Raw genomic sequence first — 26312 nt, 5'->3', positions numbered from 1 at the left:
CCATTAGAGTGAGGATTTAGGCTGCAATTCACTGTGATTATTGCAACTGGTCTGAGTTTAGTCCAGCACTTACAGCTCTCTCAGGGGACAATGACAGGTTAACCAATGACTAGTCAACCTTCATAAGCAAAGCATTATTTACTCAGAACAAAAGCATTGCAGAGAAAACATGTCTTAAAAACAATAAACATCTTAGATGCTGATCCAAGTTTGCCAAACTGTCATCAATCTTCCACATAGAGGCCCTCATAGGAATGAGTACTGTACTTCCAAACCCCTCTCACAGGTTCTGTCCTGCTTGGTGACAGTGTCATGTCAATTCCTGGACTGAGGTAGAATGACTTACTTCCTTTCCCCAGGGTGGTCCCTTTATACAGTTCTCAGCTCTTTGTTTCTTAGTCTTCTGTAAACAGTTCAAACCAGGATGTCCAATTTCCCCCCAAGTGGGTGAGGTTGCTTCAGACTAGCTACATAAATCCCGCTCCCATAGTTCCTGCAGTAAACTTCTGTAATTCTCCCCCTCATCGCCTGCTATGGAGCTAAAGTATAAACCCTAGCCCATACGATACCTGTAATGTTTATAAAGTTGATACAATATTCTCAAAGATAGCCCATAATATCGGTCATATTAGGGGCTATGCTGCAACTTCCATAGGGGGTGGGTGATTAGATAATCCCACATCTGCCTAATGTGTGGTTTCTTTCATTTTCCTCCTAAGCATCTGATGCTGGCAATTGTTGGGGACAGGATACTGGACTGAGTGATCCAGTATGGCAGTTCCTATGAATTTCACTAGGCTCTTAGGGCAACATTTTAAAAAGTGATTTATGCATTTAGGAGTGAGATTGACTTTTAATGAGATTTAGGCTCTAAAAGACAGACTTGTTAACTAAAGATGCAGACAAATGCCTAGTGCAATTTTCTCAAAGGGAGTTAGGTGCTTTGGAAAATCACACTAGGCACTTGATCTACTGACATATTTAGGCATCTAAATACCTTGGTGCCTAAGCCACTTTTGAAAAGGGGATTTTTAGGGCCAGATTTATAAACATATTTAGATGCCTAAAGATGCAGATAGGCACCTGTGATTTATAAAAGCTTCTAAACAAGTTGGGTAATAATTACCTAAGTGCCGATGTACCTTTGTAAATCTGGCTCCTAGGCAATAATCCTGCAAGCATTTACAGGCATGCTTAGCTTTCCTCATGTGATTAGCCCCAATAAACTGAATGAGATTACTGGCGTATTAAGCACACGTGTTGCAGAAACCAGCCCTTAGTTTCTTGACAAGAGTTTCCCACAAGAAGCTCTGCCAAGGTGGGACGGTAGAAAGCAAACAACAGGCCTCCGGGAACAAGGTGTTAGTACATTGTGTGGCCTAGGGGCGAAGTTTGTCTGTCCACTTGGGCTTCAGGTTTCAGCCTTTCTGTGGCAAACAAAGCCCCCAGTGAAATGATCATCATGAAAACCAGGGGCTGATCCCCCAGCAGCGTTAGGTTCTGCGGGGCTCAATGGAATCCGCGCGCTCCTCGCCTCTGCACCAGGCGCCGCTTGCCCCGCCGGCTTGTGCGGGGTTTGGCCGGGAGTCGTGCGCGGAGCAGGGGGAGGGCCGGGGAGGAGGGCGGGGTGGAACGCGCGCCGGGCGCAGGGAGCTGAGTGGACGGCTGGAGACGGCGGCGCGTGCAGCAGCTCCAGAAAGAGCCGGAGTTGGCAGCGTCGAGCCGCATTTCCAGTAGGAGCGGAGAGCCTGGTGCGGGGCTTGCAGCAAGGTGATGGGCTAGGCACCATTGCTCTACGCGCCCCGACTTCAGCTCCCCTCCTCTCTCTGCCCTGTCTCCTCTGCTCTGGGGAGGAAGGGAGCGAGCATCCCTACTGCGGCTCTCCCCGCTCCCGCTACCTGTCCCCCTCCCGCCCCTCCTTTGCCCGGGGAGCGCTCCCGTGTGGCACTGTGGTGTGGCTTCTTGTTTGTGAACCCCCCTCGCTTTGTGTCTCCTCTTGCACAGATGCTGAAGGTGGCAGCCTTCATGTGCGTGTGTGCAGCAGCTTGGTACAGCCAGGGTCTAGCAGCAGCGGCGGCGGCAGCCGGGGGCAGGTCGGACCCCGGGAATTTTCTGGATGATAAACAATGGCTCACTACCGTCTCCCAGTATGACAAGGAGGTCGGACAGTGGAACAAATTCCGAGACGTAAGTTCAACCCCTCCCCACCGACTCGTCTGGGGTTAAATGCAGCCGCGGCTGGGTTCGGCCCTTCTAGCTGGGGGAGGGCACAGGCGGGGGAGTAATAAGTTCTCAAACCCTCTCATGCCTTGTTTCAGAGTGGTAGCCGTGTTAGTCGGTATCAGCAAAGCCAAGGAGACCTTGCATGTTCCCTCTACCGGGCTCGGAAGGCTGGAGCGAGGCTGTGCTACATTCTTCCCTGTAGGCTGGCTTTGATGGCATTACAAAATATTGGCCCTTGTGCGCAGCCATCGCAGCGGTGCGGGCTGAACTTTTCTTGAATGATGTTTCCGCACCATGGCGGTGCGCTGAGTGTAAACACACACACAGCGAGAGAGTGCATGCGAGCGAGGGGAAGATGTGCTCTCCCACAGTGGTGCTGCTGCTAGGCGATCCCTGATGTGCTCCTGCTGCTGAGCAATAAGGATCGATCCGGTCACTAATAGGCTTTTAAAGAACTTTAAACTAGAGCTGGCGGCGTAGGGGGATGTCGGCTCGACCCCAGTGGGGGAGGGGAAGGGGCTACTTGTGCAGGTTAGTACTGGTATCATAAGTGCTGATCCTTGTTGATATATTAACTTTTAAAGGACGACGTGCCTTCCCCTCTCCCCCCATTTCTTAAGCTGCAGGCCCCCTTGGAGGCGATAATAAAAGGGTTAACTCGGGCTATGCCTTTTGCAAAGGGTCATTCGAGTAAAGGAGGCTCCCGTGGTCGGATCTGGCTGTTGCACCGTTAGCCGTGATATGTCTGCCATTCTTTCCACCTGATTTGAGAGGAGCCCTGTAATAAACTGCCCTCTTCCGTTTCCAGTGCTTAGAATGTCAGGTGTGCGCTAATCCAGAGCTAGTCAATCACGTTTTCACTAGGGCATACCCCACCTGGCTAGCTATTTTTCCCCATTGGACTGTGAGATAGACGCACTGTACCAGCGTTTGGCCTCCAGTGACCTCTGTAGCCCAAACGTGAAATTCACAAGGCATCAAAGGAGCAAAGTGAAAAAGAGAGGAAGAGGCAGTTGCCAGTGCAGGCAATGAAGACAAATCGGGTTCAGCTTCACAAATCAGTGCAAGTGCAATCATGATAGTCTTGACAAATTGTTTCATGTGGAAAGGCAGTAACTTTCTGTTTAATGAGTCTAGTGGCTTCTTTCCCTGAAATGAGGTTAACACCACTGCTATTGAAATATGGATTTTGTCTGTCTGTCTCTCTCTCTCTCTCTAAATGGATTACTGCAGAAATACGAATTTCTGACTTTAAAATATGCTATGTGTACCTTACAATTTGTGTCAATATTGAAATTCATTTTGCAACACCAGTAAGTTCTAATGAGAAGTATTAGCAAGATAACAGACTATATGGATAGTTGCTATTTTTTCCTAAATACTTTTTATGAAATATACTTCAAAGATGAATCCCAGTATGGTACCTAAGTAAGGGCATAAATGGCTTGTATATCATAACATATTTCAGCTGCATGGGAATAGTACCTGAACATTAAAGCTAATTCTTGCCCAGATATCATGAGTTGAATAGTGGTTCTGATCTCTCAGATCACTTCAGTTGTTGTCATAACAAACATGACAACTTAATTTAGTGGAAGCGAATGGGTTGTTATTTTGTTTACCATTACTGTTTGTTAACTTTGGCGTGCCCTGATGTGTGTATGTGTTTGTTTTCAATCAATTAATTCCAGGAACTATAAAGTCCTACATCTTGCCGCTTTTATGTCCCCCCTATTTGCTCAGTGGATTTCTATTTATCCCTTATTGAGTTGGTTTAAGACTCCAATATTCAAAAGGTTCTCCTCTTACAGTTTGTCAATAACAACCCATCTCTGTACTTGACTCTAGTGATTCTGGGGAAATGACATTTTTTTTCTTCCTAAAAAGGAGCTATATCCAATGCACTTCTGAATATTGTACTTGAATGTATATTTTGAAGGTGAGATATGAACTTGAGAACTAAGATTGCATGAATAAAAAATGAGTTACTTCTACATTTATGGGAAATTCACTTCCACAATGTTTTACAGGTTTTAAATGTGTATTATGAGTTATGCCAAACACCTCTTAAATACTAATATTTGTTGTTGGTGTTTTTTTTTTTTAAAGATGTTTCAATATTTCTTCCGAAATGTGCACTGCTATGTAAATATTATAGGATTAAGTACTGTTGTGGACAATGCCAAACAACTCATAAGTTAAATTTTATAATTAGACAATATCACTTCCATAAGATAGCATCTGCAGCCTGTCTGGAAGACAAGTGCTTTCTAATGTCTGTCTCTTGGGTGCCCATTGGCATATATTGGATATTAGCCAGATAATTTACTCTGTGACAGGTAGGTATCCCAAGGGTTTTAGAAGTTACTATTCTGAGTAACACAGATCGTTTTTAGGCAACCCTTACAAATATGCTGGCTTATTTCATTTTTTCTTAATTTTATATATACTTTTTTATATATAAATTTATTTTCTCGTGGTTTTATGAAGTTATTTCTGTGAGGATTCTAATCTTATTTCTCATAGAATAAGAGTCGGTTGGTTATTGTATTGAAATCCAACTATTCTAACTCATTAGGAAGTGGCTATAATAGAAAGTTGTTTTGCAGTGAAGTATTACTATCTTTAAACTGTTGGTGGGTTTGCAGAAATCCATAGAATATAACTGGAGCAAATCAATAACTGAAAACTGAACTTAACTATTTGTCCAGCAGTTTGCAAGCGCCCCCCCCTTCCCTCCCCCTCAAGAAAAGGAGAACTGATTTCACGCAGCCTTGAACTACCATCTTAAATTCTTAGATAACTGAGTAATACATTTTAGTGAATCTATCTGACTTTTTGTAATGTGACTCTTTGAAATTGGGGTTAGATACTTCATTGCTGCTTTAAAAAGTTTTAAGAAAAACAAATACATATACTACACACATGTATAAGGAGTTAAAATTGGAAGTGCTGCTTTGTGAGGCCTTTATTTATAATTTTTTTTCACTATTCAGAAATAAACCTGTTTTCCACAAACGAGGAAAAAAAACCACAGTTGTGTAGGGGAGATGGAGTTTTTTAAGTGTGTGTGGAGGGGGGGGGGAAGTATTAAAGGATTATTTTATGAAATGACAAGACTGACTTCTGCCTCACTGGCTCAGTTTTTTTAAGAGGTTTTTTAGATCACAATGAAAGAGAATTCAGGGTAGTTCAGAAAGATTGTTCATAAACATATGTTCTTTAACTAAAACTAAATCTGATCTAACAAAAAATTCTCTTAAGTTAATGTCTCCTAGAATGTCAGAGTTTTAGGGAAAGAGTTTAAGCAATGCAATCATTCATTAACTCCAGTAATAATATTGGCTTACAGAATCTGTCTGTACAAAGCTGTAAAAACACATAACTGATTCCTCCCCCCCACCCCGCACTCCCCTTTGCCTGGAATGTCTTTTCACTGTAGTCCTTGATCTTGGTGACAAATCTGTAGAGAATTATGAAACTGGTCTAGGCGAGAGACATGTCTCACTATAAAACACTGGAAAGCTGTGTATATGTTGGAGGCTACTATATACTGGCATTGATCTAGGTGCAGAACTCTCATGGACATCACTGGTTTTGTGCAAAAATTTAGGACAGTGTTAAAGATATATAAATATTTTTTTAAAGAGAAATGCTTTAGTGCACTTCGTATTTTTTTTTTTTTAAAAAGTGTACTCATTCCCATGAGAACCAGAAGTGCCACAGATACTGTGGATCAGATACAGGGCTGTATCTAAACTGTGCTTAGTGCAGCTTGCGAAGGAAAGAGGGGTAAAGGTGCTTTAAGGTGCCAGTTATGTCTCCTCAGGCTGACTGCTGACTAGCTGCAGACCCAGTGCTCCGAATTCAGCAGTGTTCTCAGGGCTACTGTACCTCAGGGCTACTGTACTCTATTCTAGTTTTCAATTGCCTGCTAAATGCTTTGGCCATGCCACCTTTTCACTTAGCTATATTCTGAATAGCAGTGACTGGGAATGGCGAGGGGGGGGGGGGAGTGTAGCAGATGCCAATTTGAGGTGAATATGCTCTTGGCCAGATTCTACTGGGTTTATGGTGCTTTGTGCTGATGGACTGGAGAAAAGTGGCTGGTGAATAGCCAGGAATCTGGTTAATAATTCTCTAAATTCAGCTTTCTTCTCTATCCCTCTCTGTCTGTGAATTATCACTAATTCAAAATAGTAGTGTGCAAGTTGACTGGATAATGGTAATAGCATAATCTCTTGTTATAACATTGTAAACCCTACTACCTGATTTTTATATTAAACACTTACTATACATAATACAATAAATCTGACAGAAACAAAACGTAGGAAAACTTTATTCTTTCTGTGTCTTACTTAAAGTTTTCCAGTAATCTCTTGCTTCAGAATGCCTCCTGCATCACCCATGCTGTTTGCAATAGGATTCAACCTGTGACTTGGCTGCTGACTCTTTACTGCTTCTTGAAGAGCTGGGAACTCAATATTCATCTCAGATACTATATGCAGAAGCACAACTCTGTATATATTTTGGGGATGTAGGGGGGGAATTATTGACCTTGTTCATATGTAATGGTGTTTGTAAGACCAGGTATAATAATCACACTTCCAAATTGCAATGAACTGTGGAAAAGTTCCTGTTTGGTGTGAGAGATGTTACTTATACCTAGATGCACTCCCCTTCCTCGCCCCCAGCCCTATGCATGCTGGCTTGGGAATATCACTGCTGTAGTGTCAGCTTTTAAGAGAGCTTCTCATGCACCACTTCTAGTATTATGGTAAGTTTAAAACAAGCTACAGTACACTGGGACATTAATACTCTATTACAGTGTTTGCATTAGCATGTTAAATGCAGTAACACTTATGTCCAGGACATTACTAGCACACTTTTTCCCTACCGATACCTAGTAGTTGCACTGTTCTCTCCCATAGCTACTTATGTTGCAGCTTTTTTGTTAAAACTCAATTGGGAAGAAAGACTACTGATTCAGAACTTGTTTAATGGTTACTTTATTACTAAAGGGTGTAGTGGGGTGTAGGCTTGGAGGGAGGAAGGGGAAAGTGTCACTCAGTTTGGTGCTGGTGGGGGAGCATTGCAGACCTTCAGCTCTACTCTGAGAAACCTGTCTGAGACTAATAGCTGCTTGAGAGACTGCTGCTTGCCAGAGCCTCTGGAGAGAAGGTAGGCCTGATATGGGATTATGGTAGTGATGTGATATCAATGCCACCCAGAAACAACATGGGAAAAGACTACTGCTGGTTGTGTCATGCCTTAGAAGTGACAGCTAAATGAAAATCTATTGCTTTGTGTACTTGACTGGGGGATCCAGTGCCGTTGACTGTGAGCCCAGGAGTGATTGTCACACACCAAGGAGAATGAAATTTTTTAAGTATGGTAGTTCTGGAAGCATCACTTTCCATTTTTCTAGATGGAATCAAGCACTTCAGTGCATACATTATTTAACTAATAATGGCCAGCATGTCATTTCAAAGCACATAATGATCAACTGAAGAATTTGAGTATCCAAGGAGAGAGACCTCAACTATTATGGAAGTTATAAACAACATGAACAGTGGCATATTATCGCCTAGGGCAGCAAATTTGCTCTTGGCCCCTCCCCAACTCTGCCCCTTCCCCAAATCCCCAGCCCGCCTCCTCCCCCAGGCGCGCCTTGCTTCCCTCCTTCCATCTCCCTCTCAGGCTTGCCACGCTGGGAGGGAGAAGCGAGTTGCAGCGTGCTCGGAGGAGGCAGAGCAGAGGTGAGCTAGGGCCTGCGGCCGCGGGGAATAACGGGGGGCCAGGAACCGCTCCCCGGCCCACCCCAGCTTACCTCTGCTCCACCGCCATCCCCCGAGCACATTGCAACTCCCCTTCTCCCCCCTCCCTCCCTCTTAGGCTTGCAGTGCAAAAGTGCTGGAAGGGAGGAGAAGCGAGTAGCGGCGCGTTTGGGGGATAGCGGAGGTGAGCTGGGGCCGGCGGGCACGGGGAGTAACTCTGGGGAGAGGAGGGGGCAGGGAACCACTCCCTGCCCCTGTTCCACTGCCGCCATCCCCCTCGCGCCACAACTCCCCTTCTCCCCCCCCTCCCTCCCCGGCTTACCACGGGGGAGCGGAGGTGAGCTGGTGGGAAGGCGGCAATTTTTTGATGGCCTAGGGACGGCAAATTTGTTAATCCGCCCTGAACGTGAAGTATTCTTTTCTACTGATGCGGTTTTGAATTATGGTAGAAGCCTTTCCCCAATAGTTAAAGGACAAGATGCTAATTGGAAAGTAGGGCTTCCTACTAAAACATTCAGAATATTTATAATCTACCATAAATTGCATTTCATGAGAGACCTGTGTGTGATTCCAAAGACCCTTCTGATTAGCAACGCTAAAATAAGACACATTGACTTTGACTTAAGGTTACTTAGTCATTTTATATACCTTTGGAAAACTTTTAGTCTGTGCAACCATCTGTAGAAAATTTCATGCGACTTCTATGTTTGTTAGTTAGGACTTTGCATCGCTATATTCCAGAAACTAACTTTGGCTGTCACATCTAGACTATCTACAGTTAGACTGGTCACAATCCCACAACTTGAGTAGGGTTAGTATTGAATGATTGCACAGAATACTGATCAGAGAGGTGACCTCCATGGAATCTTGTGTCATTCTTCTTGTTGAATCAATGCTAAACCCAAACTCCAAGATGCGGTTAGAGGGAACTTGAAGGGTATAACTAACTACACTAGGGAAAAAAAAACCCTGTGGCAGCAAGTCTTAAAGCTGGGGTCAACTTGCACGATGGGGCTAAGAATAGCAATGTAGTCATTCATGCTTAAGCTGCAGCTGGGCTTTAGACCCTTTCCTCTTTGCTGGGTTTCAGAGATGAAACTGCTCAAGTGCAGGGCTGGCTCCGGGCACCAGCTTCTCAAGCAGGTGCTTGGGGTGGCCACTCCAGAGAGGGGCGGCACATCCAGGTATTCGGCGGCAATTCGGCAGACGGTCCCTCACTCTGCCTGGGAGTGAAGGACCTCCCGCCGAATTTCCGCCGCAGATCGCGATCGCGGCTTGCTTTTGTTTTTGGCTGCTTGGGGCGGCCAAAACCCTGGAGCCGGCCCTGCTCAAGTGGGAATGTTTACGCTGCTAATATTTTAGCTCTGTAGTAAAGCCTGAGTCAGTTGACCCAGGCTCTGAAACTTGCTGCTGCAGGTCTATTGTGTGTTTTGTAGTGCAGAGGTACCCTAAGAGTAATAACTTCTTTCACTCAGTATTTAAAAACTAAGTTCCAATCCACTTCTGATAATTAAACATACTACTTTTTTGTTGTTGCAAGCATGTTATTTCTAGTGTTCTATCTAAAATCTACCTGGAGTTCCAGGTGGATATGGTGTGAGGTTTTTTGTCCTAAACCATTGTGCAGTATTGCCTTTTACCTCAAGATGGTTATATTGTACTGAAATGATTGTGTTGGATCCTCTGTGATGAAAAGATGTTTATAGCACATAAATGAACTCCACTTTAACTCGGAAGCTGTGATTGGAACATCTATGGTATCCCTTTGATGTAACTACTACATGGAAATGAGAGATCAGACTTTATCTGTTACAATGCTCCCACCGCACAGCTGACATTGGTGTAACACTGAAGTTATCCTTTTTTTCCTCTTCCACTGGGAAATGCTTTCACCTTCAACTCAGCTTCCAGATGTATTACAGTAATCCTGCCCAGACGTGATTGGCTCATGAATCATTGTTCCTCCTTTGTAAGCAGGTTTCAGAGTAGCAGCCATGTTAGTCTGTATCTGCAAAAAGAACAGGAGTACTTGTGGCACATTAAAGACTAACAAATTTATTTGAGCATAAGCTTTTGTGGGCTACAGCCCACTTCATCAGCTGCATAGAATGGAATATATAGTAAGAAGATATAGAATATAAAAATACATACCGAGAACATGAAAAAGTGGAAGTAGCCATACCAACTGTAAGAGGCTAATTAAGACGAGCTATTATCAGCAGGAGGAAAAAACATTTCTAGTGATGATCAAGATGGCCCATTTTTAGACAGTTGACAAGAAGGTATGAGGATATTTAACATGGCAGGGTCTGAGTGAGCTCTCCCCTGACATCTACTGAGGACTGGAAATCCTAGTTTTCATTGATACTCTTCTCCCCGCTCCCCCATTCTGTTTATAAAAAAAAACCAAAAAACCCTGTATCAATTGAACACAATGTTTTATTGATATATTTAAGATGACAGGCTGAGTCCTGCCCATTCTCCTGATTATCTGAATTTTTGAGTATCTGATCTGGCCCTGGTCCCAATTAGATCAGATAATTGAAGTTGCACTGTATAGGTTTTTACATTTTTTGTAAAAACACATATTCCACTCTTTTTTTTTTTTTTTTTTTTTTTTTTTTCCCCCCCCCCATGGCAAATTGATTTCTAGGATCCTTGGTGATGAGCGGGGGAGTGGTGAAGACTCCAGGAACAGATAGTGCTTCTTCCATAAGCACACCTACTCTGACAAAGCATCCTCATCTGCTGAATAGCTAGGCAAAGTGATCAATTTTAGCTAGTGTTTGGTTACAAATCACTTTAGTATTGAGTGCAGGGGTAATGAAATGCTGTTATCCTTTTTGTAAGAATAAAGGGCAGTGGAACTGTGCTTAGCTCTTCCTTGATTGAGGGGTCATCCTAAGGGCTAGTCTACACTGGCGATGCTAAAACGCTGCTGTGGCAGAACTTCAGCGTGGCTTGTGTGGTCATGGCACAGCTCCGGGAGAGAGCTCTCAGGCGCTCTAAAAAAACGCACCTCCACGAGAGCCATAGTTACCAGCACTGGGAGTGCGGCTCCCAGCACTGGGAGTGCGGCTCCCAGCACTGGGAGTGCGGCTCCCAGCACTGGGAGTGCGGCTCCCAGCACTGGGAGTGCGGCTCCCAGCACTGGGAGTGCGGCTCCCAGCACTGGTGCACTGTCTACACTGGCGCTTTACAGCCCTGAGACTTGCTGCACTCGGGGGGGTGTTTTCACACCCCTGAACGAGAAAGTTGCAGCACTGTAAATTGCCAGTGTAAACAAGCCCTAAACTGAACTAACTGGGGTAGGGATGCTAAAGGGTGCAGTCAGGTATTCCTCTCTCCCTCCCCGTCTGGTGGTGTGGGTTTTGCCTAAGGAATCTTAGAGACCATTTGACCCTCCCCTCTTCACTGTTTAAAGAGACACTGATAAGATTCAATTGAGTCCTTGTTTTGTTAAGTGAGCACTAGAGCTGAAATAACTGATAAGGTGCAGAGTTGTAGATCTAGGGTGGGATAGTATTCAAGTGAGAGACTGCACAGGCTGCACTAGCAGTGAGGTTCCCCACTACATTGTGAAATCACTGAGATTTCGTGGTGGAAGCTCAGAAAGCAACTACATTGTAATAGAGAAGCAGCGGCCAATGATGTCAGTGAATAATGGTGGCGACAGCAACGGCAGAGTGAATGGTGACAACTGAGCTAATTGCAGTAGTGGCCGCAGTAGCTGAGGCATTGCCCAGTGCCTTCCCCACCCTCCCTCTGGGTTAAGAGGTGAGGTAATCTGAACTCACCTTCACTGACCAAGGACAGCAACTGTGAGTGAGGTGCAGTAGAGGGAGAGGTGTGTTAAAGGAACATTTGCTTGTCAGACTTTCACACTGCAAGGTGAGAAACTGAGGCAAAGGACACTGCCCAACATATTCTTGGGAAGGTGTTTGCTCTTGGTCATATGCTACCAAATCATGGTGGTTGTGTTTTCCCAAATTAATACTGGGTTCCTTTTCCTTTTTATTAAAAGCTTTCTTTGCTATACACCGAGTCAGTGCTTGTGAGAGGGAGTATTGCCTCGTAGAGGTGCCCAGAGTGGTGTTTAATATTCCCAGATTACTGGGTGGGAGCTCGCGCTGATCCTAGTTTGCATGGTTAAGAGGAACTTCTAGGCCTTGAACCTAACCCTTGTTGCTGCCAACTCCACCTAACTGAAGGGTTACATGTAGAAGAAACTGGCTAAAATTTCCTAGCAAGCTGGAAGTGGAAGAAAGCATCAGAGTTCAAAAATGTCATCTGATTTTTCTAAGCTTGGAGAGGAGATGAACAGGACCCTGAGACTTGCTACATGAAACAATAAATGGGGGCAGATCTATCCTTGGGATTGTGTATATGGAAACTGAAGTTGCCAGGAACAATGAACTGGGGATCTGAAGAAGGTCTTTTTTCCAGAGAGGAGTCATCCCAGGTGTCTCTCTTACCCTTTGCTTTGCTAACAACTGATGTATTGAAAGGCTTTTGTTTCTAAGCTATAGTATTGGGTTCCTGAGTGTGAGGTGGAGCAATACTGCTAATAAACTTTTTTTTCTTTTTGTTTTGCTGGGCTACACGGGTGGTATTAAATCAGGTTTCTATGATGTAGGCAAGATCAGGTGTCTTATCCAAAACCAGAATATGAATGGTACTGGTCTTCTTGATGGCTTGACCTTGAATTATTGTCAAAAGTTACAGGGTGTACTCTTCTGCTTCCTCAGATTTTGGTTGAGGATTTCATTGATAAAGGGATTTGCCTCAAATACCTGGTTGTAGGACTTTTCCCTGGTGTAGTTTTAATCTTGGGTGGCCCAGTCCTAATTGTATTAAAGCATGTACTTTAGTCTTTGCAATTATCTGTTATAACTCTGTAGCTTTTTATGAAGGTAGGAGTAAAATAAAAGTAGCTGTAATAGTTCTACAGTTAACTAAAACTGAAAATTTACATAATTTTAAATCCAACTCCTAATCTTTTATTTTTGCTTAATAAATAAATCCATAAGAGAACTCTGTTGGGAAACTGCTACAGTTTACTTAGAAAGTGCACTTCTCCTATATAGGTCATAAGCATCTTTTCTGTCTGAATACTGGCTGCTCTTTCTTTCTTTCTTTGATCTGCAGAGTGACTGATGCTTTTCAGATATCAGCTGTGGCTACAGGAGGGTTTCACTGCATCTTCTTTCTTGGCCCCAGCTACTATTCTCCCTTCTTGTTGCATTGATAATGGGTGGGTGTCTCGTGTTGTTGTGTGGTGTTTTTTAAATCATATATGCCAGAGACAGTCTTGTCCTCTTCTCTCCTGATGTTAGTGTAGATGCAGACAGTGCAAAATGTACTACAGTCATATAGTATCTCAAATGCAAAGCTGCATTTCACTGATCTGAGGTTTGAAGAACAATGTGGAAATAGCTATTTTACAGGATGTCTAGATTTCATTCCTGTAGTAACAGAACTGGTGATACGAAAGCAGGAAGATGAGTGGGTGTGGCTTAAATTGGTTAAACCCTAACTTTCAGTACTGTTTCAAAAATGTTAGACTGCCAGCCTGTCTAGGGTGACCTTAAAGATGTCTTGTGTTTTTCAAACAAACAAAAAAACCCCATGAATAAAGCTACTTTAAGGGAAATTACTGCTTTGTCCAACCCTGAAGAGCTATGAGATCTTTGCTCATCAATTCTCCATATAACTTGTATTTGTCATGCCTTTTTGGTGACTTTAGTATTGCTATCTATTATAAATAAAGTGCATTTCATTGGTGGGTGGTTTTTTTTAAACCTGTGACAATTATAAAATACTTTAGATTCTAGAAAGTAAATCTAAAACTTTCAGATTTTTGTTTAATGGAGATTAAACTTGGATGATATGTAAATTTAAGTAAAATCTATTTAGGATTGTATTTTCTTGCACACTGGAACTTTTTTTTAAAAAATTTGTATGATCGTCTTCGGTTTGTATTTTCGTGTGTGGGGGGAGGAATGCTTGGGGAGGGTGTCAATCTTGGTTTATCTTTCAACTTTGTTTTTGTGAAGAACTAATCTTATTTTATTTTTTCTTCTGATGTTCTGTACTAATCTCAAACTATTGTTAATTTTAAAAAACGCTTGGAAAGCACTAGCTTGGAAGCTCTTTATCTGGCAGATATTTAGGAGTAAAGTAAACTCTAATATTATTTCTTTAGATTGGCTTTAATCTAAGGTAAAGCAGATAAGATGAAACCGTTACCTTATCTCCTTTCTCTGAACAATAATCTCTATTTTACTTGCTCTAGGTTATTTAGTGGATATGGATATTCACCACTTGTCATGTCTTACTCCTTAAATCTTATTGGAATTGACTCCTGCCATCTGTATCTAATACAGTGTAGTATAAATAGCTTCAATAAAGTAATACATGGTGGTAGCAGCAGAAGCTGCAAGAGTGTTTTATAGTTGAGGAGGAAGAATGAATGAAGCTACAGGATCCATTATTATTAGAAATTTAATATAGAGTAGCTGGGATATTCAGACTTTCACTCTAATCCCTTAAATGCATTTTTTTATCTTTTTTCACATTTTTCAGTAATCATTATTAAAATATTTGAGCTGTTTCAAAGATGTCATTTTAAAGTACTAATATTTAAACAATTTGTAGATCTTGGTCTGTTTTCAAATTTAAACCCATAATGTTAAGTACTGAAAATGAAAATAGCTTGAATTTCAGGCATGCTAAGGAGCCCCAACTCTGAGTAGAGGTGAGGAGCCGCTGAAAAATTGGGCCACTTAGGTTCTGGGCCTGTGATTCTTAAATTCATTTCACTTGTGAAATGTTATTTCTGACATGAGAACTTTTTCTGACCAAAAAATGCATGAAATTATATTTTAAAACAGCTTTCTTGAGCTTATGGTTCTGAAGATTTGATTTTTTTTTTTTATTTAAAGTGAAATATTTTATCTGCAGCAATATTGTTATGAACTGTGGCATGTCTGACTGTTTAACTATAATTTAAACCTTTTGTATCTAAATCAGTTTGCGTTTAAACTCTAGTTGAGCATATTCAGTGCTGAGAACTTCCATATCTATCATTAATACAGAGTAATTTAGAGTGCCGATATAGTGTTAATAAGTGTTGAATCTATTCTAGTTATTTTCATAATAAAATTTTAATTTTCAGAAAGCAGATATTTATGACAACTAATAGTATAACCTTCAACATTCTCTCTTGCTTCATTACCTACTATTAATCACTTGTTAGCTTTTCTTGGTGATGTTAATTGCATGCCTGTCCCGGGGCAATATAATAGTCTTATTACTTTGCTGCTATTGTAGTTAATGACTTATTAGGGAGATGCTGTGCGCTGTAGAGGAAGAAGCACAGGGTTGGGAGTCAGGAAGAGCTGGGTTAAAATCCCTGCCCCTTTAAAGTTAATGGCAAAACTCCCATTAATTTCAGTTGGTCCAAGATTTCATCCCTAAATTCTAATCCTGGTTCTCATTGTTTAGGGGCAACAATACGGGACTGAACCTGAAAGATGTTGAACAGCTAAGGTGTTCAGGGTCCTCCAATCTCAATGAGATGAAGATTACCCATATTTGGCCCATAGAAACTTGCCCAATAAACACGAAGAAGTGGGCTGTAGTCCACGAAAGCTTATGCTCTAATAAATTTGTTAGTCTCTAAGGTGCCACAAGTACTCCTGTTCTTCACAATGCTTGAAGGTTTGCTATGAGAAATTGTCATGGCTGTACTACATCTCTACCCCAATATAACACTGTCCTTGGGAGCCAAAAAATCTTACCACATTATAGGTAAACCGTGTTATATCGAACTTGCTTTGATTGGCCGGAGTGCGCAGCCCCGCCCCCCCCACCCCCCGGAGCGCTGCTTTACCGCATTATATCCGAATTCGTGTTCTATCGGGTCGCGTTATATCTGGGTAGAGGTCAGGGCCGGCTCCAGGCATCAGCTTGACAAGCAGGTGCTTGGGGCGGCCACTCTGGAGAGGAGCGGCAGGTCCAGCTATTCAGCGGCAATTCGGCGGACGGTCCCTCACTCTCGCTCAGAGCGAAAGACCTTCCGCCGAATTGCCGCTGCAGATCGCGATCGTGGTTTTTTTCTTTTTTGGGCTGCTTGGAGCAGCCAGAACCCTGGAACCAGCGCTGGTAGAGGTGTATTTGTTTTTCAGGAGCAACAAATACACAATCCTTGGGTTAGGAGAGACTGCTCTAGTCTCAATTTCTCTCAGCAGAACCTGAGGATAGTCTGCTTTTTAGTTGAGTGGTTGTTCAGAGAAGCAGGAACCTTCAGGGCTATTCATGACCGAAGACTCAATGCTGCTTTGAGAGAAGGAAACAAATTGGAGTGTACATGAATTCCTGTGGTTATGAAAGCTGTGTATTGCCATGTGTTCTCTTGGGTGTGAAAAGGTGACCCCTTTTATTTTAAATATAAGGAAATGTTTTAATATAACTGTCTTTTTTTTTCTTTTTAATGACTAAATATTGGGAAGAAGAACCTTATTCTTAATTGTAAAAATTGATTTTTTCCCCTATATTTTTGTTTAGCTATTCTATTACTGTCTAAACAATGCCTAAGGATTAAATCCTGCAGGAACCCCAAAACAATGGTTGTAGACAGACTTCCCTGGGGCTCAAGTGGACAACAGCAGGAATCCACTATATAAAACTACTTCCACTCCCAACTGGAGAAATGCATAAACCAGTTTGGTTAGTTTCAGAAGCCCTGCTTGAAACCTCAGAAGTTTAGGCAGGAATTTTCTAACAAACTTTTGCCCTCGGGGAAGGCACTGACTGGGGAGGGGGCATGCATCAGACTGTCAGAAAGGCAGCAATTGCCAGGATTCTGCCTGTTTTTCCTAGCTCCAATGCTTAGGAGTTGCCTAGATCAAGTGTAATCTACTGTAACTGGCAAGGAAATGTTAAGTTTAGGCAAAATAATATTTCTGCTTTTGTTACTTTTAACCCCTTCTCTGCTTGTGATGTTTCTATGGTTGAATAAAACATGCAATTACAGAAACTAACTTGTTCAAAATAGTATTTACCTGCTGGACACAGCTCCCAGAGAGGATTCTGTAGAAGAGGCTAAACCTAGCTGGAGGTAATATGGTTGGGAAATGGATTGTTGTAACCTGCTGGTCCAGTCAAGTGTAGAATGAATCATGAGGTCTTGCTCTGAAAAGTGCAGATCACATGGGATGTGCTCACAGAGATAGAGGTCACAGGTACAGCTCACCCCTGCATGTGACACTTGTATACTGGGCCTAAAATGGATGTTACACAGTATGGGGATATAAAACCCAAGGTCCTTAATGATGGTTTGTTAGAGGTGGGTGGTGAGGCAGGTTGGCAGTGGGACAACACTTGTGTAATGCATAGTTCTCTCCTACTGATATTGAACCTCCAAAGGCATCCAAGCTTCATTCCCAAAAAATTCCTACTGCTCCCAAGTTAGCACTCTACATGTTTGATTCTTCTCCAACCACTCTGTACATGTGTAGTTTTGTCTTGTCTTTTTTTATTTCATTTTTTTTAAATTGTTTTATGGGAGAAGTAAACTCTCTTCCTCAGGATGTGCTAGGTGGCTCCCTCCTCCCACCCAGTCTTTCAGCTTTGGAAATGGGGTGCCTGATGTGGTGACCTCTAAATTGTAGTAGTTATGGGCACCTATAGCTAGACTTCATCTAGAATCGTATGTGCTCAACATCTGTCAATCTGACCCTATGTGTCTAAAACTGGACACAGAACCTGAGCCCCCCACAATTGGTGGCTGCTGTAACGTTTTTAGCCCGTATCTTACTAAATAACAAAGGAAGCTAATAACTCGTTGAAACTGCTACAAAAAATGCACAACTCTGATCTCCCGATGTTACCAAAGTTCAGCTACCTACCAAATCCATAAAGTCCCATTGATTGAATAAGTAGTGCCTTAAACACTTTTTTCTGTGCATAAAGAGTAATATGGATTAACTGTTCCAATGGAGCTTAGAATTTATTGGCAATTCTAGGTTTCCATCTTGAGTATGTAATGCTGTGAGCAATAATGTGTGGCTTGTGGAAAGAAGTATCAAAAATTATTAGTATCTTCTTAAACATCAGACATCTGGCATGTATTTTTTTTTACATGTTTAGACATTTCTAGAGAGTATTATAGTGTAGAGTTTAACCTCTGACATCTTCAAGGTACCGAAGGACTCCCAGTAAATGTTTTTTGTTAACTAGATTCTAATTTAAATAAGCTTATTTATTTTCTAACACTGCCCACAACATTATGAAATATAACTTTTTTATATTTCATAATCTAGTGAGTCCTTACCCCTCAGACTCCTGAGTCTGCTCCTGTTATTTGGAAAACCTAGGTGAATTTTTGGCCGTGACTTTTGAGTAAGTATTGAGCATGTTTAAGCTTCTTAACACTTTTCTAGAAATCATTGTTTTTTTTGTTTGTTTGTTTTTTTTAACCTTGTGCATGCTCTTTTTTAAACACTTCCTGCCAAACATAAGTCTTCTAAAAATATACAAGTGTGAGACAGTAATAGGAGTGAGGGAACTGCCTGCAGGAGACTTGGAGCAGGCTGACTAAATGAGCCAACCAGAAACATGAGGGAACCCCAAAACAATGAATGGAGTGAACCTCAAGTAGCAGCTCTTCGGGAAGAACTGACTGCCTAGGACAGGGGTGGGCAAACTACAGCCCGTGGGCCGGATCCAGCCCCTCAGGGCTTTGGATCCAGCCCATGGGATTGCAGCCCATGGTGCTGCGGGCCCTGCGCCACTCTCGGAAGCGGACGGCACCACTTCCCTGTGGCCCCCGGGGTGCGGGGCAGAGGGCTTCGTGTGTTGCCCTTGCATCCAGGCACTGCCCGCCGCAGCTCCCATTGGCTGGGAAGGCGCGGCAAGGGCAACACACACAGAGCCCTCCGCCCCCCCCTCCCCGAGGGGCCACAGCGCTTCTGGGAGCAGCGTGGGGCTGGGGACAGGGCAGGCATGCAGGAACCCTTCTTGGCCCTGGTGCGCACCGCTGCCACCCTGAAGCCACTTTAGGTAAGCCGCGCTGGTCCGGAGCCCAAACCCCTCCTGCACCCAACTCCCTGCCCTGAGCCCGGGGTGGCTCTGTTTTTAGCCACCCTAAGCATGGCAGTCAGGTGGCCTTCAGCGGCATGCCTGCGGGTGGTCGGCAGTGATGCAGATTCGGCGGTGTTTCTGTGGGTGATCTGCCAGTCCCACGGCTTCTCAGCATACCCGCCGCCGAAGGCCGCCTGATTGCTGCCCTCACAATGACCGATAGGCCGACCCCCATGGCTTGCTGCCCTAGGCACGTGCTGCTGCACTAGTGCCTGGAGCTGCCCCTGCCTGAGCCTCTTGTATGGCCCTCCTGCACCCCAACCCCCTGCCCTGCACCCCTGCTACACCCTGTGCACCCCAACCCCCTCCCGCACTCTGCATCCCTCCTGCACCTTTCCCTGAGCCCCCTTATGCACCCCTCCTCTACCCCAATCCCTTGCCCTGAGGCCCTTCCTACACACTGCACCCCCTCCCACACCCACACTCCTTCCTGCACCCCAACCCCTTGCCCCGGCCCTGCATACAATTTCCCTACCCAGATGTGGCCCTCGGCCCAAAAAAGTTTGCCCACCCCTGCTCTAGAAAGTCTTCATGGGAGTCAACTGCCCCCAGGGCAGCAGCAAGCCGAACCCCAGAGCAGGTCACCACCTACAGACTCTGAAGGAACTATTTTGCTCAACCCAGACTCGGAGGTAAGAGCCATGCCCCGGGACAGATTTTTTTTTGGCGGGGGGGGTGGGGGGGATGGTGGTGGTGGTGGTGAATAGTATGTTTTCTGTCTTGGATTACTGCAGGAAGATGTACACTTTTAGAACTTCATTCATCTGAAAACAGAAAAATAACTTGCATATGAATTTTAGTTATTTCACATTTAGGACCTAATTGTGTTTGCTTTTATCAGTAAGGGGTTAGGATTTTTAGTGTTCCCTTACAGCCATAAGGGCGTCTTAATTTCTTTTGCCAGAGTAGTGCACTGGTGACAATTAGATTCATAATTGAATTGCAAAACAAATCTAAATGTCAATGTTTATCAACTGTTATCATGCACTTTCAGTTTAGAAAAAATGAAAATAAAAGTGAAACTAAAAAGAGCTGTCTTTTCAGAATTGACAACTTGTCTCTGTTGCTTAATTTAGGTACTTTTCAGCCAGGCAACTTGCTCATTAGACCAAGAGCAGTCAAGCTTTGGGAAGAAATGAAAGACATTGTGATTTACTGTTTTATGCTTGGCATCTGTCAAGAGAAATGCTTGATTGAAAAATTTACTTTTCATATTGCTGAGTTGTTGTAATATTATTGTTCCCTGACCCCACATCATTAAGAGGTTATTTTTAATTATTATGAAGTGGCAAATTTAATATCGGGACTACAATAGAAATTCCTTTTTAAAATCTGGGTCTATAAGACTCTAGAGCAGTGGTTCTCAAACTTCTTTGTACTGATGACCGCATTCACACACAAGCCTCTGAGTACGACCACCTCCTTATAAATTAATAACACTTATATATAACGCTCTTATAAATGCTAGAGGTGAAGCAGGTTTTGGGATGGAGGCTGACAGCTCACGGTGCCCCATGTAATAACCTTGTGACCCCCCCCCACTCAGGGTCATGACCCCCCAGTTTGAGAACCCCCACACTAGAGCACTTGTTAGAATATGATGCAAAGATTCATTAAATTTAAGTACAAGTTGAAAAACTCACTTTATTTCCATCACTTTCTGCAAGACCTATTTCTTGTGTTCTGCACTGGTCCTGCTGAAGTTAGTAGGAATCTTTTCATTGACTTCACTGCGAACTGGATCAGAATGTTGGTGATTTTGGTCTACCTGTGAAAACCTGCATTTGAACAAAAATATACAGTAGTTTGAAAAAATTTTCCTGAATATTTTTGTCTGCATTGTGAAAAGGAAGGAAAGCAAATCAGAATTTAAGAACAAAATTAAGGTGTTCCCCTGACCCCTATAGGGAATATTTAATAGTGGTGTGTTTTTTTTTTTTGTTTGTTTTTTTGTTTTTCTCTTTAATCTGTGGCTGTTGCTTGCTCTACAAGACAAACTGTTACTTTTGTCATTGGTCTCTGGTGCTGGTTGAGAATTTTCTCTTTTTTATCAAAAAAGGTGGTTTCTGCAAAATCACTTTTTAAAAAAAAAAAGTCAGCTTTTTGCTGACTTGTTTTATTTTCCCATTGGGGAAGTTGAAACAATATTTTATGGCTCAAGCGGACCTGAATCTAAACACTATTTTTGTCTAACTGAATTGAAATGTTGTAACAAGCTAGTTCACTGTCAGTTTGCATCTGCTGGACCCACTGTCTTGCCTCATGGGAGTTGTAGTTGGGCTCCTATGGGCTGGGCTTCCTGGACTGGACTTAATTTCCTATTGTGCACTGTGGGCTTGCCTCTGGCTGAGCCCAGCCCCATGGAACATCATAGGAGATGCAGTATGGCTATTCAGTGAAAATTCACAAACAATTAAAAATAGCTTTTCACACAAACTGTGGAACTCACTGCTGCAGGAACCACTTGAGAGATTTGTTATCCGAATATCCACAGTGAGCACTTTAATAAGAGATTAAATTATCTGTTTCAGGGCTGAAATTGGGGGTTAGGAGGAGACCTGATGTTGAGGGTCTACTGGTGGGTTTCTTGCACATTCCTCAGAAGCACCTGGTAATGACTGCTGTTGAATTCAGGGTCTGGATTAGATGTACCAATTCCCATACAGGGTGGTCCGTTTCATAATTTTGGTACAGATCAAGTATCAGGATGTAGTGCAACACATTGATTTGAGCAGTATTGTGTAGATTGTGGGGTATTTTTTTTTTTTTAAGTCCCTTAGGTTGAAGACTATTTTTCCATCATCAGTCTAACTTCTGCACTCTCAACCAATAATGTCTGAACTTTATTTGCCCTAAATACTGTATCCTGAAGCTTCAGTCACATTTGGCTGAGGTTTGTTAGCTTAACTGGTCATCTCAGCAGATTTTGAGTACCACCTTAAATTGAAATAAGTGCACTTTTTTTTCCCCTTTAAGTTTCTGCCCGCTACAACGTTTTTTAAAGAACATTGTCAAACAAAACCCCACATCATACAGTAGAAATATTTAGAAGGTGTTTAGTTTTTATCTAGTTTTAAACAATTTTGACAGCTTTGGTGAACCTTACCAAAAAAAAGGGGGGGGGGAGGGTAGAACAATGAGATGTACCCTAACGTTTTAGCAAGGATCTCATGGCATGCTGCAGCATTATTTACTGTCAGTTGTACCTTTTCCGATTTCTTTCTTTGACAGCACACCAATTTCATGTCTCACACTGCTCAGATTAACACTCTCTATCTTGTTTCATGGCCAAAGCTTGTGATCTCTTACACTTCCTTGTGATGTTTTATATTTGTGACTAAGGCTACGTAGCTTGGAGTTCTCCTAACATTGGATGTCACTTGAGCTGTCATTCTGGTTACTGGTGTGTCATCAGAGCCCACTAAGTTCTCACTTAAATGGTGATGTGAGCAGTAGTTAAAAATACCTTGATAGAACCCCTCTGGGGTGGTATATGTGGGCTGATTTGAATTACCTGTGTGTAACATCCTGGCTGTAAATGCAGAGTTACATAATGGACTAGATTCTGCTCTGTTACTTGCATATTAAATCTAAAGTAATTCCCTTGACTTCAGTGGAATTGCTTTTGATTTTACACTGGTGCAGTAGATATCAGAATCTGGCCTAATGTCTTACTGTAAAAAATAATTTGACAGTGATTTTTGTGTTCATTATGTTGGATTGGAAGCTCCATCATAGTTAAGGTTGTATTACAGATTTCAGATTAAAACCTTTATTTTAAAAATCTCACTGAAATGACAAAATACAGAATGAAAGCTTTTGAGTTTTGCATGGTAGATTGATGAAAAATGAATTGGTACAGGGAATAAGAAGTTAAATGGCCAAAAGATTTCCCGCCTTCCCTTAAATATCACTTTCCTTTTGTATATTTTTTTTTAACCCAAGAAATCCGATCCCAGAATGTTTCAATGTTCCTCATCAAGTGTTGATTCCAACAATATTAGTTATACGCAGATAGTGGTCCCCCCTCCCCCACCATATACCTTTTATACATTTTGATGTAATGGCATATGTAGGCACCAAACCAAACGAAACCTGCTGCATTTGACAGATTGTCTGCAGTGTGAACACCATTGCTGATTCTGTTCCAGTGGGAGAAAATGAGTGAGCGAGATTCCTGCTTCCTACAGAGCTGTTTGGCAGGGTAATGTTCCCTGAATGGAAAAGAGGAGAGCTGGAATGAGAGGAGGAGCAGCACCATACTTGTAGCTCAGGTGCAGTGGTTGCAATGGGTAACTCTTTTCACAATCCCAATCTTCGGCTGCTCCAGGGCCCTAGCATAATTTAGACAGCCCTGGGAGCCTGTTTACGTTCTACCAGAATCTCCATTGTGCCCTACCCCTTTTGTCTCTTAGATTCCTATATGGCCCAGTCGCCACAGTATCTGAGCACTTCAGTCTTAAATGATTTATCCTCATGAGACCCCTGATGAGGAGAAAATGCACAGAGGTTAGGTGGCTTTCCCAAGGTCACACAGAGTCTGAGGTACAGCAGGGAATTGAATGGGGGTGTCTCAAGTCCTAGGCTAGTGCTTTAACCAAAAAAAATCCTTCCTCACCCAGTATATATGTTCAATTTCCAGCCACACCTTTAATGCCAGGACTTGCAAAGGGGTCCACAGGAAGCAACCTTCTGACTGTCTTCTGCGGTGCTTCTGCTTGGGCTATCCTCCCAGAGCTGCAACAGTGTCTTTTAAGGCCCATTTACTCCACTCTGGTCCTATTACATGTCAGAAAAGGGGCTGGAGTGGAGTTGAAGGTGTCACTGCAGGAGTTCAAATCTCACCTATTCTAACTGCTCTTTATATTGTCATGTCCTTCACTTTCTTTATTGACTTAAGGCCAGGAACCCAAACCCTAGAAGGCAGTCAGGGGGGAGTTGCTAAACCCTCTCTATACACACATCTTGGCAGAGAACTTATGCAAGGTCTCCGAATGTACAGTCAGAAATAGAACCCAGGTCTCGAATATGAGCAAAAACTTAAGTGACTTTTCAGACTCATCCATACACTGATAGATCTTAGCCCTGGTCTACACTACGAGTTTAGGTCAAATTTAGCAGCGTTGGATCGATTTTTTTTTTTTTTTTTTTTTTTTTTTTTTTAACCCTGCACCCGTCCACACCACAAAGCCATTTTTGTTGACTTAAAGGGCTCTTAAAATTGATTTCTGTACTCCTCCCTGACGAGGGGATTAGCACTGAAATTGACCTTGCTGGGTCAAATTTGGGGTAGTGTGGATGCAATTCGACGGTATTGGCCTCCGGGAGCTATCCCAGAGTGCTCCATTGTGACTGCTCTGGACAGCACTCTCAACTCAATGCACTGGCCAGGTAGACCGGAAAAGCCCCGCCAACTTTTGAATTTCATTTCCTGTTTGGCCAGCACAGCGAACTCAGAGGTGACCGTGCAGATCTCATCAGCAAAGATGACTATGGAGTCCCAGAATCGCAAAGGCGCTCCATCATGGACCGAAGGGGAGGTACTGGATCTGATCACTGTATGGGGAGAGGAATCCGTGATATCAGAACTCAGTTCCAAAAGACGAAATACCCAAATATTTGAAAAAAAATCTCCAAGGGCATGAAGGACAGAGCCTATAACAGGGACCTGCAGCAGTGCCACATGAAACTTAAGGAGCTCAGGCAAGCCTACCAGAGAGGCACACGGCTGCTCTGGGTCACAGCCCCAGACATGCCGCTTCTATGATGAGCCCAAGCAACAGAGGAAGCTGGCATTCCATAAGTTTTGAAGTGCAGTCTGGCCTTGTCCTCCCCTCCTCCCCCCCCCCCCCCCCCACCGGTGCTTCCCTCCTCTCCCACCCCTCTCACACTACCTTGGCCATTATCTTCCCCCCCCCCCCCCATTTGTGTGACGAATTAGTAAAAAATGCATGAATTTGAAACAACAATGACTTTATTGCCTCTGCAAGCCGAGATCAAACAGGGAGGGGAGGGTGGTTGGCTTACAGGGAAGTAGAGTGAACCAAGGGGGTGGGTTTTCATCAAGGAGAAACAAACAGAACTGTCACACCGTAGTCTGGCCAGTCATGAAATTGGTTTTCAAAGCTTCTCTGATGTGCAGCGTGCCTTGCTGTGCTCTTCTAATAGCAAACAGTCTAGTCAGCAAAAAGCGCCAGTGAGCTTTTAAATGTCCAAAGGCACATTCTACCACCATTCTGCACTTGCTCAGCCTATAGTTGAACTGCTCCTTACTACTATCTAGGCTTCATGAGCCATGGGAGGAAGGGATAGGCTGTGGTAGGTGTGACTGCACAGTGCTGCCGCTGGGAGAGCAACCTGAGTCAGAAGCCTCCAGCTCGCATGATATTCCAGGCAGGACTGAATCTCCATGACACGAAACTTAAAGAAGAGAATGACCTGGAGTCACTCCCATTTATGTCCAGGTGCCCCTGACCGACCTCACCAAGGTCGGTCAGCAGCACCCAGGAGACGATGGCTAGCAGTCTACTGCACCGTCTGCTGCCGCAAAGGCAAGGAGCTGCTGCTGTGTAGCAATGCAGTACCGCGTCTGCCAGTAGCACATGGGAGACGTTGAGCTGAGCGGGCTCCATGCTTGCCATGGTATGCCGTCTGCACGGGTAACCCAGGGAAAAAGGCGAGAAACGATTGTTTGCTGTTGCTTTCACGGAGGGAGGGGGGCCTGACGACATGTACCCAAAACCACCCGCGATGATGTTTTTGCCCCATCAGGCATTGGGACCTCAACCCACTATTCCAGTGGGCGGCGGAGACTCCGGGAATTGTGGGATAGCTACCCACAGTGCAACGCTCCGAAAGTCAACGCTAGCCTCGGTACTGTGGACACACTCCGCCGACTTACTGTGCTTAGTGGGGGACACACAATCAACTGTGTAAAATCAATTTCTAAAAAATCAACTTCTATAAAATCTACCTAATTTCGTAGTGTAGACGTACCCTTACTGTCACTTATTCCAGGCATTTTTCATCCCTTAACACTACTAAGGTATTGCAATAGATTCATGTTCGATGAAGCTGATACCAGACACCTCTGTGTTCCTGGGGAACCAGGGTGCAGTATCCAGCCAGACTCATGAAAGACACGTCCCCCTCCCCACAGGGTCTGCT

General features: G+C 43.4%; 1 protein-coding gene across 4 annotated transcripts in view; it reads left to right on the top strand.

Moving 5' to 3' along the window:
* The first annotated feature begins 1336 nt into the window (after positions 1-1336).
* Positions 1337-26312, top strand: part of SPOCK3 (SPARC (osteonectin), cwcv and kazal like domains proteoglycan 3) — a 405705-nt gene continuing 380729 nt past the window's right edge. Inside the window, exons 1-2 of one of the 4 annotated variants that reach the window (XM_065596527.1) lie at positions 1337-1361; positions 2005-2187. In XM_065596527.1, coding sequence (XP_065452599.1) covers positions 2005-2187 — 183 coding nt within the window. In that variant the 5' untranslated portion in view covers positions 1337-1361. Of the gene's footprint in view, positions 1362-1516; positions 1771-2004; positions 2188-26312 lie in introns of those variants that run through there. The other 3 variants (XM_008173177.4, XM_065596529.1, XM_065596528.1) reach the window with 3 other exon arrangements.

Source organism: Chrysemys picta, chromosome 5, assembly GCF_011386835.1.
Source record: "Chrysemys picta bellii isolate R12L10 chromosome 5, ASM1138683v2, whole genome shotgun sequence".
NCBI classification, from domain to species: domain Eukaryota; kingdom Metazoa; phylum Chordata; order Testudines; family Emydidae; genus Chrysemys; species Chrysemys picta.
This window is presented reverse-complemented; position numbering and strand designations above follow the sequence as displayed.